Source organism: Trichechus manatus, unplaced genomic scaffold, assembly GCF_000243295.1.
Source record: "Trichechus manatus latirostris isolate Lorelei unplaced genomic scaffold, TriManLat1.0 scaffold00040, whole genome shotgun sequence".
In the NCBI taxonomy this organism is placed as follows: Eukaryota; Metazoa; Chordata; class Mammalia; order Sirenia; family Trichechidae; genus Trichechus; species Trichechus manatus.
Genome location: NW_004443976.1, coordinates 19397419 through 19415731, shown reverse-complemented (window position 1 = coordinate 19415731; position 18313 = coordinate 19397419). Strand labels below are relative to the sequence as shown.

General features: G+C 49.5%; 1 protein-coding gene across 1 annotated transcript in view; it reads right to left on the bottom strand.

The window, feature by feature from the left end:
• Positions 1 to 3317: 3317 nt before the first annotated feature.
• Positions 3318 to 18313, bottom strand: part of TRARG1 (trafficking regulator of GLUT4 (SLC2A4) 1) — a 19857-nt gene continuing 4861 nt past the window's right edge. Inside the window, exons 2-3 of the mRNA XM_023731004.1 lie at positions 7027 to 7180; positions 3318 to 3427 (exon numbers count right to left, since the gene is read on the bottom strand). Of these exons, the coding sequence (XP_023586772.1) occupies positions 3318 to 3427; positions 7027 to 7180 (264 nt within the window). The remainder of the gene's footprint in view (positions 3428 to 7026; positions 7181 to 18313) is intronic.

Here is an 18313-nt window from a genome sequence, read left to right as displayed (position 1 = left end):
AGAGAGAAGTGAGCAGAGAGACATGGGGACCTCATACCACCAAGAAACAAGAGCCAGGAGAATAGCGTATCCTTTGGACCCAGGGTCCCTGCGCTGAGAAGCTCCTCAACTGGGGAAGATTGATGACAAGGACCATTCCCCAGAGCCGACAGAGAAAGAAAGCCTGCCCCTGGAGCTGGCACCCTGAATTCGGACTTCTAGCCTATCAGACTGTGAGAGAATAAATTTCTCTTTGTTAAAGCCATCCACTTGTGGTATTTCTGTTGTAGGAGCACTAGATAACTAAGACATATATATATTTTTTTTAAAAAACCTATGGAGTGCAGTTCTACTCTGCACACATGTGGTCACTGTGAGTCTGGCTCGACTCTACAGCAGGTGGTACTCCTATGTGACCTCCTGTTAACTGATAAATCTTCAAAGACCCTATTTGCAAACAAGGTCACATCCCTGGAGCTAGGACTTCAACATATCTTTTGGGGGGACACCATTCAATCCATAACAGGAGACAAGCCAAGTGGTCTCCCCACTTATCCCTCCATAGGAAGTTAAGTCAGAGCCATAGGTATCAGAATAAGGTACGGAGGAGTGGGGGGAGGGGCAGGTAGGTAGGTACTGCAAGGCCAATTATTCGCTAACTCTCCCACAAGCCTTTATGGAAGGTGTAAACCACGCTCCTCTCCCCTCTCACTCCCCAGTATAGAGATAACGTATGGGTGGGGGGTGGAGGGGGACCCTCTGACCTAAGGCAGGGCAGACTAGTGATGCAGACAGACCTGAGGGACGGGCCTCGGCCTGAACAGGTCCTCAGTCTTGATGAACATTCTGCTTTGTTTCCTCCCAACACATTCACCACGTGAGGAGTCCCTGCGTGGCGTCAATAGTTAAACGCTGAGCTCTGACTGAAAGTTTGGCGGTTCAAACCCACCCGGAGGTGCCTCAGAAGTAAGGCCTGGCAATCTACTTGCAATAGGTCACAGCCTTGAAAACTCTACGGAGTACAGTTTTACTCTGCACAAATGGGGTCACCGTGAGTCAGAATCGACTCGACAGCAAATAACAGCATCTCACCTCATGGCGGGAGATGGGTTGGTCTGAAGGACATCACTTGGCTTGTCTTCTGTTACGGATTGAATGGTGTCTCCCAAAAAGATATGTTGAAGTCCTACCCTCAGGGATGTGACCTCGTTTGGAATTAGGGTCTTTGAAGATTTATCAGTTAAGGAGGTCACACAGGAGTACCAGCTACTGTAGAGTAGCTTTGGCAGCCCAAGAGAGTGTCCTCAGGTCTTTACGTGGATTGCCTCGCTGAATGCTCACGGTGATTCTGTGAGGCAAGAACTATTACTATTATTAGCTTCATTTTTCAGATTCAATGAAACAGGCGCTTCCCCCAAGGGGATCCAGCTAGTAAGCGGCAGGGCAGGATTTGAACCCAGGCCATCTGTTCCAGCTACCAGGCACTCATCCACCCTGCTGTGCTGCTTCAGAGGCCCTGTGACCCTTCCTCCCTTTCCTCCCTTCCCTGCCCTACCCCAGCCCTGTGCCTGCCCTCATCCTTCCCCCCGCCTCTTGCTCCTGATTTCATAACCACAGAGCCCTCTGTGCAGGCTGCTTCTTGTCCGTTTTCATGTGGCAATCGCTTCGCTTTCCCCTGGCAGCCCAGGCGGGTGGCTCTGGCTTGGCCCCTGCAGTGTCCAACCCCACTTCCCTCCCTGGCCTGCCCTCCTGAGGCCCCTGCTGACGTCTTCCACAGTTAAGCAACTCCACCTGCTTTCCTACTGCAGCCTGGGAAATAGATCCCCACCTCTCACCCCCACACAACTAACTCTCACCATCCTTCCAGAGAGTTTTCCTTTCTGGGCAGCAAAATGTAGTCAAAGAAGCCAGCTTCAGGGTCAGTTCACCAAACATAATATTAAAGACCTTCTGTGTGCCTGGGTGGCACAAACAGTTTGCACTCAGCTACTAACCAAAAGGTTGGTGGTTCGAGTCCACCTACGGGCACCTCAGAAGAAAAGCCTGACAATCTACTTCCAGTAAAATCAGCCATTGTAAAACCCCTTGGAGCACATTTCTACTCTGACCCACATAGGGTGGCCATGAGTTGGACTTGGCTCGCCGGAGCTGTGTGTGTGTGTGTGTGTGTGTGTGTGTGTGTGTGTGTGTGTGTGTGTGTGTGTGTGGTGTGTGTGTGTGTGTGTGTGTGCGCGCGCGCGCGCACCAGGCGCAGCATGACCTTGGCCACATCCCTCAACTTCCCTGAGCCTCTGTTTACCAACCCGAACCTGAGAATGATGACATCAGTAAACCCATGGATTTCCATGTGGATTTACTGATGTTTATAAAATGCCCAGCACTTTCTGGGCAGGCAGCACAGGTCGGTTCCCTGTGATCCGTGTTCACGTGCAGACAGACCAGGGGGAAGACAGGGACCAGAGTTACCCTCTCATCTTACCGTTGAGAAACTGAGGCCCAGAGAGGACAAACAGTTTGCCCAGGGGGTGCCTGAGTTAGCCACGGAGACTCGTGTGCCTGGGTTTCCCAGTGCCCGGTTTCCAACCGCTCAACAGACTGAGTGACTGTGCCCCCTCTTCGCCACCCACACTTAGTCGATTGGAACCCCTTTGGCCCCAGCAGCACAAACACACAGACCCGTGGTGAGCATGTATGTTCAGCTTTATTTCTTTCCATGCCAAGAAATACAGAGCCAACTGGCGTGAGTGGCAGTGGTGGTGGTGAGGGGGTGGTTCTTGCTGCTCCCTATGGGACAGGGGAGAGGCGGGGGCAGCACACTGAGCCAGGGGGCCGCTGTGTTCATGCAGCCAGCAGCTGGACCCTCGGTGGGGCTGAGAGAGCAGGGCTGCTTTTCCCTCCAGCGTCAGCGAGGCCGGGGTTGCCAGGCTGCCTGTGGGGACGGGGAGCTGCTCTGGGGCCTAGGGACTCCCCCCGCAGTCTTCTCTGGGCAGCTTTCTCCTCCTGCCCTGGGCCCCTCTCTGCCAGGGGTCGGCCTCTCACAGCCTCTGCTCCTTCCGTCCACCTCTGAGGCCTCTGAGCTGCTCCCTGGTACCACCAGGAAACACTCAAGCTGCTTTGCCTGAAAGGGAGAACTTTCCAGCTGTGCCTCCCTCAGACTGTCTGCTGACGGCGTCTCTCTCTTCACCTGCTTCTAAGCAGGGCCTTGGTCTGCTCTGGGTTTTGAGTGTGAATAAGTGTGTGTATGCAAGGGAGTGGAGGAGAGACGGCATTTTCTGTTGTAGTGGGGGGCACGGGCCTAAGGCACCAGAAGCCGCAGAGTCCCACCTGTCACCATTTCCTCATGTGATGATGCCTGCCCCGTCCAGCAGCGAGCCCATTCGTTTCTGTCTTCTCCCTGGGTTGCTGAGCATCCTGCCAGCCCAGGGGCTGGAGCTGGGGACTCCTGGGCCTGTCGGAGAACGCAGGCTCATGGCCCCCTTCCAGAGCTGTTCCATAGACGTCATGTCTCCTGGCCTGACCTGAGCTCACACGTGGTGCAACATGGGGCTCATCCCCGCCCCCACCCCAAACAGGGGAATCTCTATTTTGGCTTCAAAGGTCCCATAACACAAACCCAGACAGCCCCTGCTTTAGAGTTGGGAGACGTTAGAGCTCATTCCCAGGTGGAGGAACACCAGCTGTAATGGGAGCCACCCAGTGCCCCTGAGGCCCTGCTCCCCTGCCCTTCCAGCAAGCCATGGGGCAGACCCTGCCTCTGTGCTAATAGCTCCTTCCCATAAGCCTCTGAGGAGGCCTGAGGGTCCTGAGCAGCCAACTTGCGCCAGTCTGGGTGTAGCCTGGGGCTGCCCACCCCCTGAGGGGCAGTAACCTCCCAGGGCAGGAAAATGTGCAGTGTCCCTTGACAAGGGTCTGGGAGCAAAGTTAGTGGGGAAGGCAGGAGCCTGTGCCGGGTGGAAGTCTAGAGAGAATCACCGGGCAACAGGGAGGAGGCCCGGGGGCCCTGCACAGCTCCTTGCTGGCGTCCCATTGGTCCTGCCTGTCTCCACAGCCTGAAGCAGAGTGGCCACGGTGTCCAGACCCCGGCCCCGGGGGCATGTGGTTATACCCCCAGATCCAGAGCCCCCCACTCTCTTGCACACTTGACGCTTCAGCCGAGCCTTTCCCTCTGTCTCTGGCCCGAGAAACAATAAGCTTTCATAAAAAGTCTCCAGTCCATCCCCCTGCAGGCAGCACAGATACCCCAAAAAACCTGCAAAGGGAAGCCCACTCGGATGGTCGCAAAGCCTTCTCCCAGGAAGGCGTTTGTTGTTCGCGGATAGCCAGGGGCCAAGGGCACAGGGCATCAGGGCCACAAGAGCATCAGACAGGGCTGGGCTGGGAGCTGGGAGTCCATGCCACACCTGAGCCATTCTGCTTGGGGACCTGAGCTTGCACCCCAGGCCAGGGGAGAAGGAGAGCTTAGGTCCTGGCCCTTCCCCACTGGCTACTTTGGTGGGGTCAGGTAGAGGAGTTCTTGGATGGCTCCCTAGGTTTCAGCACAGGTAGGGAGCAAGAGGCAGGCTGGGCTGTCTCGGCAGACATGGCTGGGACCAGAATCCTCAGCAGAGATGCTCCGAGGCTGAAATGTTTGGGGACCTGCCAATGAGCCTCTTGACGTCTCCACTTTGAGATGGGGACTCTCTCTAGGGCGGTAGCACATTCCGTGTGCCTGCGGCGTCCCAGGCCAAGCACCAAGCGGCCGCCTGGCCTCTGAGTTCAAGGTACTGGCTGGGATTGCAGCGGGCGTGTGGCACAAGGCATGCAAGCAGTCTTTTTTGGCCCCTCAAGAAAAATACAAAAGATAAAGTCCCACGTCTGTGCTCCTGGTCCACAGCCAGGCAAGGAGTCTCCTGCTTCTTTCCCCACCACAGTTGGTCTTCTTAGTGGGGCTGGTTTCTTCTCATTCTGGCAGTTTTATGCTGCTTAGTAGACCCCAAGAAAGCATGGGTGCGAGAAACAAGCTAGACATTGGGGTCAAAATGCTGGAAAGTGTTTATGAGATGTCCCACGTCATTCATTGATTCAGCAAATTTCATTTCTTTCCTTCCTTCCTTCCTTTTTCTTTCCTTCCTTCCTTTCCCAGGAAGATCTGAGCTGATAATGAGGTGACTTGGGGGTTTCCCTCCGAGTTTGTGCTTTTGGTGCTTGGGGACAGGCAGGCACTTGGCAGTCACCATCCAGGGCTTGGGGAACTCCAGCCTGTCCTCTGTGGTATGCGGGGTTTGTGGGTCCAGAGCTCTCCAGCTGGCCAGGGCTTGCCTCTGCTAGACAGCTCCCGGGTTAATCTTATTTATGCTGAACTGTAAGGAAAAGAACAGCAAAGAGCTCAGAACATTGGGTCTAATATCTTTGAATCTCTTTATGAGGATTTGGGGTTTTTCCCCCTCCCCCCAAAAGGAAACGGTAATAGGAATAAAGTACAGGGTTGAGGACCTCTTTGGTTTGGGGGCTCTTGGTGGAACTGAACCCCTGCCAATGAGACGACTTCAGAGTTGGTGATTGGTTCAGAGGAGGGTATGTGACCCTAACTGGGCCAATCAGAATCAACCCTGGGACTTTGGTATAAGTGTTGGGAAACAGGTACTTTTTTTTTTTTTTTTTTTTCTGCTTTGTTACTAGGCTGATAGAAATCTGTGGAGCATCTTGCCATCATAAGGGGAGAGCCTACCCAGGAATAAAGCCAACACAGGGGAAGGCAGGACTAAGAGCATGAGAAGGATTCATGCCAACATAGTTTGAGCACCTTGATACAGTCATGCCTGAAGATAGGGCAATCTATGCTCGATTTTTTTTAGGGAGAGCAAACAAATTCCGTTTGCCGGTTCGAGCTCAGTAGTTGTCACTTGCCATCAAAAGAGTCCTGGCTAAAATGACAAGCCTCAGCAAAATGAAGGAGACCAAGGCATCGTAGAGTGATACAGAGGGTAACGCTCTGCGCTATTGGGCTGCTGCCTCTCATGTAGGAAACTAAAGCTCAGAGAGATATCGAACTTGCTCCAATTCACATAGCTCGAGTGGAGGACCTGGATTTTAGAATTCTTCTCTCTGGTAAGTGGGCAAGGTTACCTATGGCCCCATGGCTGAGTCCAAGGTCTTCTTCGCCAAATTGAGCACTCCACCCTCTAGATCAGTGCCTCTTGAACTTTAATGAATGATCTGGGGATCTTATTAAAAAGCAGATTCTGATTCAATAGGTCTAGGGCGGGGCTTGAGATTCTGCATTTCTGACAAGTTCCCCGGTGGTTCCAGGATGCTCGTACAAGGACCGCATTTTGAATAGCAAGGTCTTTAGAGAAAAAGCTTGGGTTGATTATCAAAAGTGGCAGAGATGCTTAGGAGCCTCCCAGTGTGAGTGTGACGAGGTGGGAAGTGGACAGCTTTGACTTCTAGAGCCCAAACCTGTATAACTGCATGGACTTTGTGAGTAGCTGACAGTCCACATTGAAAATGGTTCCCCTGCTTGGATAACTCCACCGGGCCACCTTTGGGTGCTCACAGAGTGTTACTTCCTGCCTTCCACTACATGCATTGTCTACTTCCTGCATGCCCTGGGCATCTCAGCAGGGCTCCTAGTGTGTCAAGCCCACAGTTTACAAAGCAGAGCCACATCTCCTATCTCAGGTGATGCTCACAAAAGCCTTTGTGCTGGAGGCCTCTTCAGACCATTTGATACATGAAAACACTGAGGTCAGCCACACAGGGCACTGGCCAAGTCACAGGGCTGTCACAGCTGAGACTTGAGCTCCTGTCCTCTGCCTCCTGGACTGTCTATGCTCTTTCCATATCCTTTTCTATGGTCTACTCTCCAGACATGAGACAAGTCAGAAAACCAGTCCCCACTCAGCTGGTCACTGCTGGGGACTTGGTCACTTTACTGGAATGAGAGGATAAGGCTGTGGCCCCTACGTGCTCTTACCCTCCCCTGCACAGCCCCTGCCCCAGGGGGCCAGGCTACACCCTCCAGTAGTCCTCACCATGAAAGCTGGCCCCTCAGCTCCTGTGCCTCACCTGTGCACGTGTGGGTCTCACCTGTGAAGTTGACTGTCACAGCCACAATGATGATGACGATCCCCAAGATAATGAAGGTGATGCTGAGCAGCCTGGCCAGGTGGCCCAGCCTCCGGGCTCCGTCCAGGTCCCCCTGTTGCACGCTCCCTCGCGACTGCAGACAGAGAGAGGTAGAGACCTCAGGAAGCCTGTCTGTCAGGCCCAGCAGGCCCAGCAGCCCTGCAGGTAGCTCCCGGTCTGGGTCTCCAGAACATAGCCCGTAACCACTGCAGCCCACACTCCAGCAGCCCCTCTTAGGGAGAGAAAGAGGGTTCTTCTCAGAGAAATGGTCTAGACTACAAAATGGCTCAGACCTCTTGTGGGGACCCCCTAAGTAAGCCTGCCCCTCTCTGGCTGAGGACAGCTGGAGGCTGATCCAAGCAATGCAGGACCCTTCCTCTCAGGATGGTGACAGGGCCAGGCAGGGTGCTGGTAGAAGATACTGGAAAGGCTGAGAACTTGAGAGCATGAATTATATCCAGGCCACACTGATAGGCCAGGCCCCTTGAGATCCCAGCCCACCCACTCAATTCTGCAGACGCACCTGGGTCCCCAGGCAGCCCCTGTGGCTTTTTCTACAGCCTAATGCACCTGCCTCCTGTTCCTCGGTCAGCCCCATGTTGCCATGAGAAAAAAAGACACTGGTCCTCCCTTCCCCCATTTTCCACCCAAGAACCACATCCTTTTTAGCCAAGCCCATTCCCCAGATCACACAAGACAGGTGTGGAGCTCTTGAGGGTGAGCTGGGAAGGCTGGGGGCTGGCTTTCCCTCCACACCCCATTTCTCAGGAAGCACTTTTTTTCTTGGCCCTCTTTGATCGGGGGATATCAGGTGGGTGAGGGTGGGAATGGAGAGTTTAGCGACAGAGAAGATCCTCAGAGGGTCCTTCTTGGGGGAGTCGGTAGGAGGTATGCCCCAAGCTAGGCCCATGGTTAAGCATCTTCAAGGAGGGCCCCGGGTCTCCTGCCTAAGATGGCTCAGGTGTCAGCCTGCTGGGCAGGGGCTGGCCCCCATGACTGCCCCAGAATGCTCTATTGCTAGAATTCCTGCTTTCTTCTTGGACTCCTTGGACTTGTCCTGGCCTCCCTAGGAATAGGCACAGGTGTGACTGCTTTCAAGGCCTCAGGCCAGTCATTCGTTATTTAATTTTCTGGTTATTTGAGCTCCTGAGTTCAGCATGGAAATGTAGTCAAGTACCTTGATGATGATGATGATTTACTGAGCCCTTATTTTGTGCCAGGCACTTGCTAAGGACTTTACCTAAATTATGTCATTTAGCCTTAGAATCATCCTATGAGGCTGGCAATGCTGCCCCCCTTTCCTGATGAATAAACTAAGGTTCAGAGAAGTTACCCTTCCTCTCTCTCTTTCCTTTACGCTGGTGTCCCTTCCTCCAGGTTCTGTCCTCTTCATTGCTCAGAATTCTAACCCGCGCCAACTCCCATCCCAGAGGTTCCCTGTTCCCAGCTACTTCCAGGACAGCGCCACCTGCCTGTCACAGCATGACATCATATTCACTTTGGTCCCAACCATAAAACCAGTTGCCTTTGAGTAGGCTCTGACTCACCATGACGACACCGTGTGTGTCAGAGTAGAACTGTGCTCCATAGAGTTTTCAATGGCTGATTTTTCAGAAGTAGATCACCAGGCCTTTCTTCTGAGCACCTCTGGGTGGCCTAGAGCCTCCAAACTTTTGCTTAGCAGCTGAGCACCTTAACTGTTTACGCCACCCAGGTACTCCATCCCAAACCATACCTTCCTTCTTTCTAGATCTGTTCCTAGCCTTGTGGTTCTCCTCCCACTTGCCTAAGCCCCAGTTATTGGCAGCAGCCTGAGTCTTCCCTCTCAGTACAACTCCTCCCCATCCCACCCCACTAATTAGCTTCGTCTTCTAGTAAATTCCATTTTTTACCCTCCTCTCTAGCTCCCTTGCACCTGCCCTAGTCATAGGCATCACTTCGTACCTGAGCTACACCAACAGCCTCCTGAAGATCTCCCAGGCTCCAAGCTCTGTTCTTCTTCATTCTATTCCCCACACACCATTTCACACTAGATATTTATACCAGGCACTGTGCTAGGATCCTGGGCTGCAGCAGTCTGCAAGAGAGTCCCAGTGCCTATCCTCACAGAGCTTACAGGCTGGCTGTCACAAAAACCAATCCCACTGCTGTCAAGTCGATTACAACTCATAGCCACCCTATAGAGCAGACTAGAACTGCCCTGTAGGGTTTCCAAGGCTGTAAATCTTTTTTTTAAATTGCACTTTAGATGAAGATTTACAGAACTAATAGTTTCCCATTAAACAGTTAGTACACGTATTGTTTTATGACATTGGTTAACAACACCACAACTTGTCAACTCTCTCTCTTCTCGACCTTGGGTTCCCTATTACCAGCTTTCCTGTTCCCTCCTGCTTTCTAGTCTTTGTCCCTGGGCTATTGTGGCCCATTAGTCTCATTTTGTTTTATAGGCCTGTCTAATCTTTGGCTGAAGGGTAAACCTCAGGAGTAACTTCATTACTGAGCTAAAAGGGTGTCTGGGGCCATATTCTCGGGGTTTCTTCAGTCTCTGTCAGGCCAGTAAGTCTGATCTTTTTTTTGTGAGTTAGGATTTTGTTCTACATTTTTCTCCAGCTCTGTCCAGGACCCTCTGCTGTGATCCTTGTCAGAGCAGTCAGTGGTGGTAGCCGGGAACCATTAAGTTGTACTGGACTCAGTCTGGTGGAGGCCATGGTTGTTGTGGTCCATTAGTCCTCTGGACTAATCTTTCCCTTGTATTCTGTTTTCTTCATTCTTCCTTGCTCCTGAAGGGGTGAGACCAGTGGAGTGTCTTGGATGGTTGCTCACAAGCTTTTAAGATCCCAGACGCTACTCACCAAGGTAGAATGTAGAACTTTCTTTTTAATAAACTATGTTATGCCAATTGAGCTAGATGTTCCCTGAGACCATGGTCCCCACAGCCTTCAGCCTAGCAGTTCGGTCCCTTAGGGAGTTTGGATGTGTCTATGGAACTTCTATGATCTTGCCTTCAAGGCTGTAAGTCTTTACAGAAGCAGGTTGCCACATTTTTCTCCCATGGAGCTGCTGGTGGGTTCGAACGGCCAACCTTTTGGTTAGCGCTGAACCACAGCACCACCTGGGCTCCTACGGTTTGGCTGTGATCCCACAAATAAAGGTAAAAGTACCCACGGTTGCGGATAGTATTACAAAGGAAAGGTACATGGTACTATGAGAGTTTAAAAAAGGAGAGAGTCAGGGAAGGCTTCTGGAAGGACACTTAAGTTGAGATGTTAAGAATGGGTAAGAATTAAATTGATTTTCTTTAAAGGAGGAAAAGTATTCCAGGCAAAGTCAACAGCATATGGTGGTGGACACTTCGTGGCAAATATGTAGATGCTCAATAAATAGTTGACCGAGTAAAGTAGGAGGAACTGGATGAAGGCCAGTGAGGCTGAAGCTGAGAGAGCAAGGAAGATGAGGCTACAAAAGTGGGCAGGGCCAGGCCAGGCAGGGCTCTGCTAACATTGGAAGGAGGTTGGTCTTAATCCCAGAAGCAGTGAGAACCAATGAAGGATATAAAGCTGGAGATAGAAAAATGATATGATTGGACAGAGGTTTACAAAAGAACCTTCTGGCTATAGTGAGGGATCAGAGGGCGATAAAGAGGCAAGTAGGAAGCTAGATGGTGGTGGATGAGGCAATCATTCCAGCTCAGCATCTTCCATGGCTCCCCATTGCCCACAGAATAAAGTCTAAACTCAGGTTAGCGTTGTATTTCCTGATTTTATCCTCTGCTCTATTCTCTTCCACCCATCACTCGTCTGTCAGTTTATCATTCTGTGGTGGCTTGCATGTGCTGTGATGCTGGAAGCTATGCCACTGATATTTCAAATACCAGCAGAGTCACCCATGATGGACAGGTTTCAATGGAGCTTCCAGACTAAGAGACTAGGAATAAGGACCTGGCGATCTACTTCTAAAAAGAAAAATTGGCTAGTAAAAACCTTATAATAGCAGCTAAACATTGTCTGGTATAGTGCCTGAAGACGAGCACCTCAGATTGGAAGGCACTCAAAATATGACTACAAAAGAACTGCCTCCTCAAAGTAGAGTCAACCTTAATGATGTGGATGATAAAGCTTTCGGGACCTACATTTGCTGATGTGGCATGACTCAAAATGAGAAGAAACAGCTGCAAACATCTATTATTAATCAGAATGTGGAATGTACAAAGTATGAATCTAGGGAAATTGGAAGTCATAAAAGATAAAATCAAACCCATATAGATCAATATCCTAGGCATTAGTGAGCTGAAATGGACTGCCATTGGCCATTTTGAATCAGACAGTCATATGGTCTACTATGCCAGGAGTGACGAATTGACGAGGAATGGCTTCACTTTCTTTGTCAAAAAGAACATTTCAAGATCTATTCTGTAGTACAATGCTGTCAGTGATAGGATAATATCCATACGCCTACAAGGAAGACCAGTTAATACGACTATTATTCAAATTTATGCAACAACCACTAATGACAAAGATGAAGAAATTGAAGATTTTTACCACCTTCTGCAGTCTGAAATTGATCAAACATGCAATCAAGATGCACTGGTAATCACTGGTGATTGAAATGGAAAAGTTGGAACAAAAAAGAAGGATCAGTAGTTGAAAAATATGGCTTTGGTGATAGAAATAACACCAGAGATTGCATGATAGGATTTTGCAAGACCAAGAACTTATTCACTGCAAATACCTTCTTTCAACAACATGAACAGTGACTATACACGTGGACTTTGCAGGATAGAATACACAGGAATCAAATTGACTACATCTGTGGGAAGAGACTATGGAAAAGCTCAATATCGTCAGTCAGAACAAGGGCCGACTGTGGAACAGACCATCAATTGCTCATATGCAAGTTTCAGCTCATATGCTGAAGAAAATTAAAACAAGTCCACGAGAGCCAAAGTATAACTTTGAGTATATCCCATCTGAATTTAGAGACCATCTCAAGAATAGATTTGACACACTGAACACTAATGACCAAAGACCAGAAGAGCTGTGGAATGAAATCAAGGACATCATACATGAAGAAAGCAAGAGGTCATTAAAAAGACAGGAAAGAAAGAAAAGACCAAAATGGATGTCAGAAGAGACTCTGAAACTTGCCCTTGAACATAGAATAGCTCAAGTGAAAGGAAGAAATGATCACATAAAGGAGGTGAACAGAAGATTTCAAAGGGCAGATCAAGAAGACAAAGTAAAGTATTATAATGAAATGTGCAAAGACCTGGAGTTAGAAAACCAAAAAGGAAGAACATGCTCAGCATTTCTCAAGCTGAAAGAACTAAAGAAAAAATTCAAGCCTTGAGTTGCAATGGAAGGATTCTGTGGACAAAATATTGAACAATACAGGAAGTGTCAAAAGAAGATGGAGGAATACACAGAGTCACTGTACCAAAAAGAACTGGTCAACGTTCAACCATTTTGGGAGGCAGAATATGATCAAGTACTGATGATGCTGAAGGAAGAAGTCCAAACTGCACTGAAGGCACTGGTGAAAAACAAGGCTCCAGGAATTAACGGAATACCAATTGAGATGTTTCAACAAACGAATGCAGCGCTGGAAGTGCTCACTCGCCTATGCCAACAAATCTGGAAGACAGCTACCTGGCCAACCAAGTGAAGGAGATACATAATTGTGCACATTCCAAAGAAAGGTGATCCAACAGAATGTGGAAATTATCAAAAAATATCATTAATATCACATGCAACTAAAATTTTGCTGAAGATAACATTCAGTTGCAGCAGTACATCGACAAGGAACTGCCAGAGACTCGAGCTGGATTCAGAAGAGGATGTGGAACCAGGGATATCATTGCTAATTTCAGGTGGCTCTTGGCTGAAAGCAGAGAATACCAGAAAGATATTTACCTGTGTTTTACTGATTATGCAAAGGCATTTGACTGTGTGGATCATAACAAATTATGGATAACACTGCAAAGAATGGGAATTCCAGAACACTTAATTGTGCTCATATGGAACCTATACATAGACCAAGAGGCAGTCGTTCGAACAGAACAAGGTGATACTTCGTGGTTTAAAATCAGAAAAGGTGAGTGTTAGGGGTCTATCCTTTCACCATACTTATTCAATCGGTATGTTGAGCAAATAATCTGAGATACTGGACTATATGAAGAAGAATGGAGCATCAGGATTGGAGGAAGACTCATTAACAACCTGCGATATGCAGATGACACAACTTTGCTTGCTGAAAGTGAAGAGGACTTGAAGCACTTACTGATGAAGACTACATCCTTCAGTATGGATTACAACTCAACATAAAGATAATAAAAATCCTCACAACTGGACCAGTAAGTAACATCATGATAAACGGAAAAAATATTGAAGTTGTCAAAAATTTCATTTCACTTGGATCTACAACCAATGCCCATGGAAGCAGCAGTCAAGAAATCAAATGATGTATTGCATTAAGAAAATCTGCTGCAAAAGATCTCTTTAAAGTGCTAAAAAGCAAAGATGTCACTTCGATGACTAAGGTGTACCTGACCCAAACCATGGTATTTTCAATCACCTCATATGCATGTGTAAGCTAGGCAATGAGTAATGAAGACTGAAGAAGAACTAATGCTTTTAAGTTATGGTGTTGGCGAAGAGTATTGAATACACCACGGACTGCCAGAAGAATGAACTAATCTGTCTTGGAGGAAGTACAGCCAGAATGCTCCTTAGAGGCAAGGATGGCGAGACTTCGTCTCACTTTCTTTGGACATGCTACCAGGAGGGACCAGTCTCTGGAGAATGGCATCATGTATGGTAAAGTAGAGGGTCAGCAAAAAAGAGGAAGATGCTCAATGAGATGGATTGACACAGTGGCTGCAACAATGGGCTCCAACATAGTAATGACTGTGAGGATGGCACAGGACCGGGCAGTGTTTTCTTTCTGTTGTATGTAGGGTCGCTGTGAGTCGGAACTGATTTGACAGCATCTAACAACAATTCTCTTCCACAGCCTCTGTGCTCCAGCCAGCTGAGGGCTCCCATCTTCATGCCTTTGCTTGTGCTAATTCTGCTGCCTACATTCCTGCTCCCCTACAACACCACATGTCCAAATCCTCTCCATGCCTCAAAAAGTGGCTCCAATTCCACCCCCTCTGTGAAGCCTGCCAAGATTCTGCTACCTCCACTGGAATAATAATCATCCCTAACATTCTTTGAACATTTACCTTGTGTCAGGAACTCTGCTAAGTGCCTGTCATCCGTTAGAGCATTTCACCCTCATAATAACTCCTATGAGGCTGGGCTTGTTATTAGCCCGTTTTACAGATGAGGAGATGGAACTGGAGCATAGGGCACTACACGGGCATGGTGAGAGAGCAACTGGAAAGGTGGAGAAATGCCAGATTAAGAAGGGCCCCAACAGTCACCCAGCTGAGTTTGGATTTTGTCCTGTAGGCAGCTGGGAGCTAGTAAAGGATATTAAGTGGGAGCATAACCAGATTTGCATTTTAGAAATGATCTCTCTGATTACAGTATAGAGTGTGGGTAAAAGAGGCCAGGGGTTGAGGGCAGACAGATTATAAAGCTTGAACTAAGGGTATTGACTAAAATGTTCAGATTTGAGAGGTTATGAAGAGAGAATCGACAGATCTTGGTGACAAATCAAATAGGGTATGGGAGAGGGTGTGATTGGGATGATTCCTGGTTTCTGGCTTGGGCGATGGATCAATGCAGGTGCCCTTCCTCAAATGGGGGACGCCAGCAAGAAGCAGGTTAAGAATAGGAGGAAGAGAGACTGTTCAGTGTTGGACTTGTTCAGTCTGAGGTGCCTGGGAGCCATGAATGTGCAGAGGTCCCTCAGCAGTTGGGTAAATGGTTCTGGAGCTCAGGAACCACAAGCATGTGGATGGCAGCTGAAGCTATGGGTGTGGATGAGGCCATCAGGGAGCACACAAGCTGGGAGGAGAATGGGTCCACAATAGGACTTTAGGGAACACCAAGTAATAAAGGGGGAGGGCTGAGGCAAAGCAGCCTGCAAGGGAGACAGCAAAGGAGTGGCAGGAGGGTAGGCATCCCAGAAGTCCAAGATGGATAGCGTCAAGAAGGAGGGTGTGGCCAATGGTACCATACCACTCATGGAGGTCAAGCAAGAAAAAGACTGAAATATCACCAAGGAGAGGAGACTGGTGACCTTGGTAAGAGAGTTTCAGAGGAGTAATGGCGGGTAGAAACCAGAAGGAAGTGGTATGAGGGTCGATAAGGAAGTGGAGACAGCAAGTGGAGACAGCCTCTAGAAGCTTGGCTGTGACAGGGAGGAGGGTGATGGCAGAGTAGCTACAGCTAGGTAAGACAAATAGGAGAGTTCTTCAACTCTCTTCAACAATCCGGGAAAGAGAGTAAAGAATTCCAAATCTCAGTCCCCTCACCTGTAAAAAGAGGGTAACTTACCTGCATACCACAGAGGTGTTGTCAGTATGCATCGACTCTCAAAGTATCTGCCTTCGTTTGGTTGTATGTGTAAACTACCACCATTCTCCTGTCCTGCTCTGTGGCATCGTCCTCCCATCTACAGAGTGGCTCAAATTGAAGCCGGGGTAATGGTAGCAGTGACTGTAACGGCTGTGAATTAATAGATCAGTTGTGATTGCAATGGCTGTGGGAACGGCGAGGGGGAAAATGAGTTCAGGTTAATAGATCCGTGAGGAGAGACATTGAGAAGAGTCTGAGAGTGGGTTGAGGGCGAGGAGGAGAGGATGCCGGGCGTGTTGCCGGAGGCTGGGACCAGCCAGAGGAGGGCGGTGGCGACAGAACTTCTCAGGAAAGAGCCGCCTCCACCCTCGAGGCTCAGGCCCCAGCAGATCTGAGGAGAGCTGATGCCACAAGTGAGGGCTGATCAGCTATCAGTCCTTCCACTCCGGCTAACGACTCCTGGCAGCTCAAGGCAAAGGGATGTGCTTTTTCATGCCCCTTCACACCACTCTCTTAGCTCTAGTGCCATTCTTAGGCTGAACTCTCCACTACAGTGAGGCAGCAGGGGCCATGTCCTCGATTCCACCCCTAGGCCTGACCCACAGTTAACAACTGCTATGGTCTGGCACCCGTCAAATGGAACGGACTCTGGTACAGGCTGCTGGGTCCAAGGTGAACCCTTCAGTTGCTGGAGAGAGTCCTCAGGGGAGGAGTCAGGGCAGCTGCAATGGTGGGTGGGAGGGACTGGGAATGCTTAGGGGTCTGCAGCTGCTTATCAACTGATTTGCAAGTATTTCAATACTTTCAGCATCTGTCTGCGTGCCAGCTGACTGTCAGCTGGCTGGGACCCAGCACACTTGTTGAGTGAGTGGATGAAGGCATAAATGAATGAAAGCATGGCAAAATGTGCTGAGTCTACAGAACATCAGTCCAATAATCAGATGATTGAAACAGCCCAAGAAAACAAGTGTCAAAGCCGCCCTGGGTCTCTGCAGCGCTCCCACATGTTGTAGGAACAACCCACAGGCAAGGGGCTGCTCAGAGGCTTCCACCAAAACAACAAGCGGGGCTGGCTGCCTGCCTGCTCCAGGTGGTGGAATGAGGGGTGAGACTCCATGATCCCAAATGTGGTTAAACTCAGAATTGCCTGCCCATTGGGGGTCTGCCCTTTCTTCTGACACGGCAAAGTTTCATCTAGTATTAATAATAACAGCAGCTGCTTCCATTTATAAAGCTCCATGAGAAATGATTTCACACACATTCGCTCCTTTAGTCTTCCCTACAGCCCTCTGAGGCAGATGGTTTTATTACACCCATTTTATAGATGAAGAAACTGAAGCTAAGGAAGGAGGTTGAGGGATTTGGACACAGACGTGTGCTCCTTTTATCACTGGTGCTGAACGAAGGCCCGCTGCTTGGGGTCTAGCTCCCCTCACTGACAGGAAACCTTGTTGGCATTGAGCAACATGGCCATTTCTGACCCAGAAGTGATATGGACACTGCCAGCCTTGCTTTGGCCACCCCAGGAGGCTCATGGGAGGCTGCAGCACCAAGTAGATCTGGATCCTGATACCTGTGATCTAGCTCCTCAGAGAGATCTAGTTACAGCAGACCCCATCAAAGCCGCAGTGGGAAGGACACTGCTGATCCATTAGTCTTTCACTGATGGCCTTAGTTGGGAGTAGGGGGAGTTGGTGGAGGGGAGGAAATGGGATTCCTCCCTCCCTGCGCAAAAGTCTGAAAGCTGTGGCTTTCCTGGGAGGGACACCATCCTTGTCCCCAGAGCTAGATGCAGCCTGGAGCCATGGAGAGAGCACTGAATTCAGTGCCCAGCTGTGTGACCGTGGGATAGACGCTGTTCTTCTGCAGGTCTCGGTTGTCTCATTTGTTAAGTGGGGACATTAGCCAGATTCTGTCATCTTCATTTTAAAGCATGCTCTGCAGACAGAAACTAGCTCCTGACAGGGGCTATCAGCTCTGTGGGTCTCCTTCATCCCTGGGTCAAGGGTTTGATGCTTCATTTGGTAACTAATGGAGGCGAGGACTTCACATGAGGAGTTCTGAAGCCTATTCTCAGGATGGGGAGACACCAGCAGAGGAGACCTGATCTCTTTCCACACTCTCTGTCCGTCCTTCTCACCCATGGTGCTGTTTGGGTGGGGCCCCATGTTTCAACCCTAGATGAGTAACTGCCCCCCGGGGGGAATAGGAGTGGATTCCAGTAGAGGGGACCACGGGACGACTGTGGACACACCCAGTAATGTTCCCACCTGGGTTCACCCTGATCCCCAAGGAGGCAGGAATGTGGGCTGTCACGGTAGTCAGCCCACCTCGGTTCAAATCTGGGCTTCCCATTTACCAGCAGGTGATTTCACTCTCTGTGCTTCTGTTTTTTCATCTGTAAAATGAGAATAATGGCAATACCCAGCACTCATAGGGTTATAGTCAGGGTTAAATGAGATAATATGTGTAAAGAACTTGGTCCTGTGGCTGGCATTTTGTAAGCACTCAGTAAATGTTTATAATATTATTCCTCAACACTGGGCTCCCTCAATTTCCTTCTCCCTGACTCCTGATATTTCCCTTCAGGAATTCATTTCCACAGCTACACTGGCCCCTTGCCATCACCCCAAATGGCTCCTCCTCTGAAATCTCAAGTGCAGCATCTCTCTCCCCATACTCTCCCACTCCGTGACCTTTGACTTCTCTGACCCCAGCCCTGGGACCCTCCCTCTTTCTCAAGGCTATTGCTGTCTTCC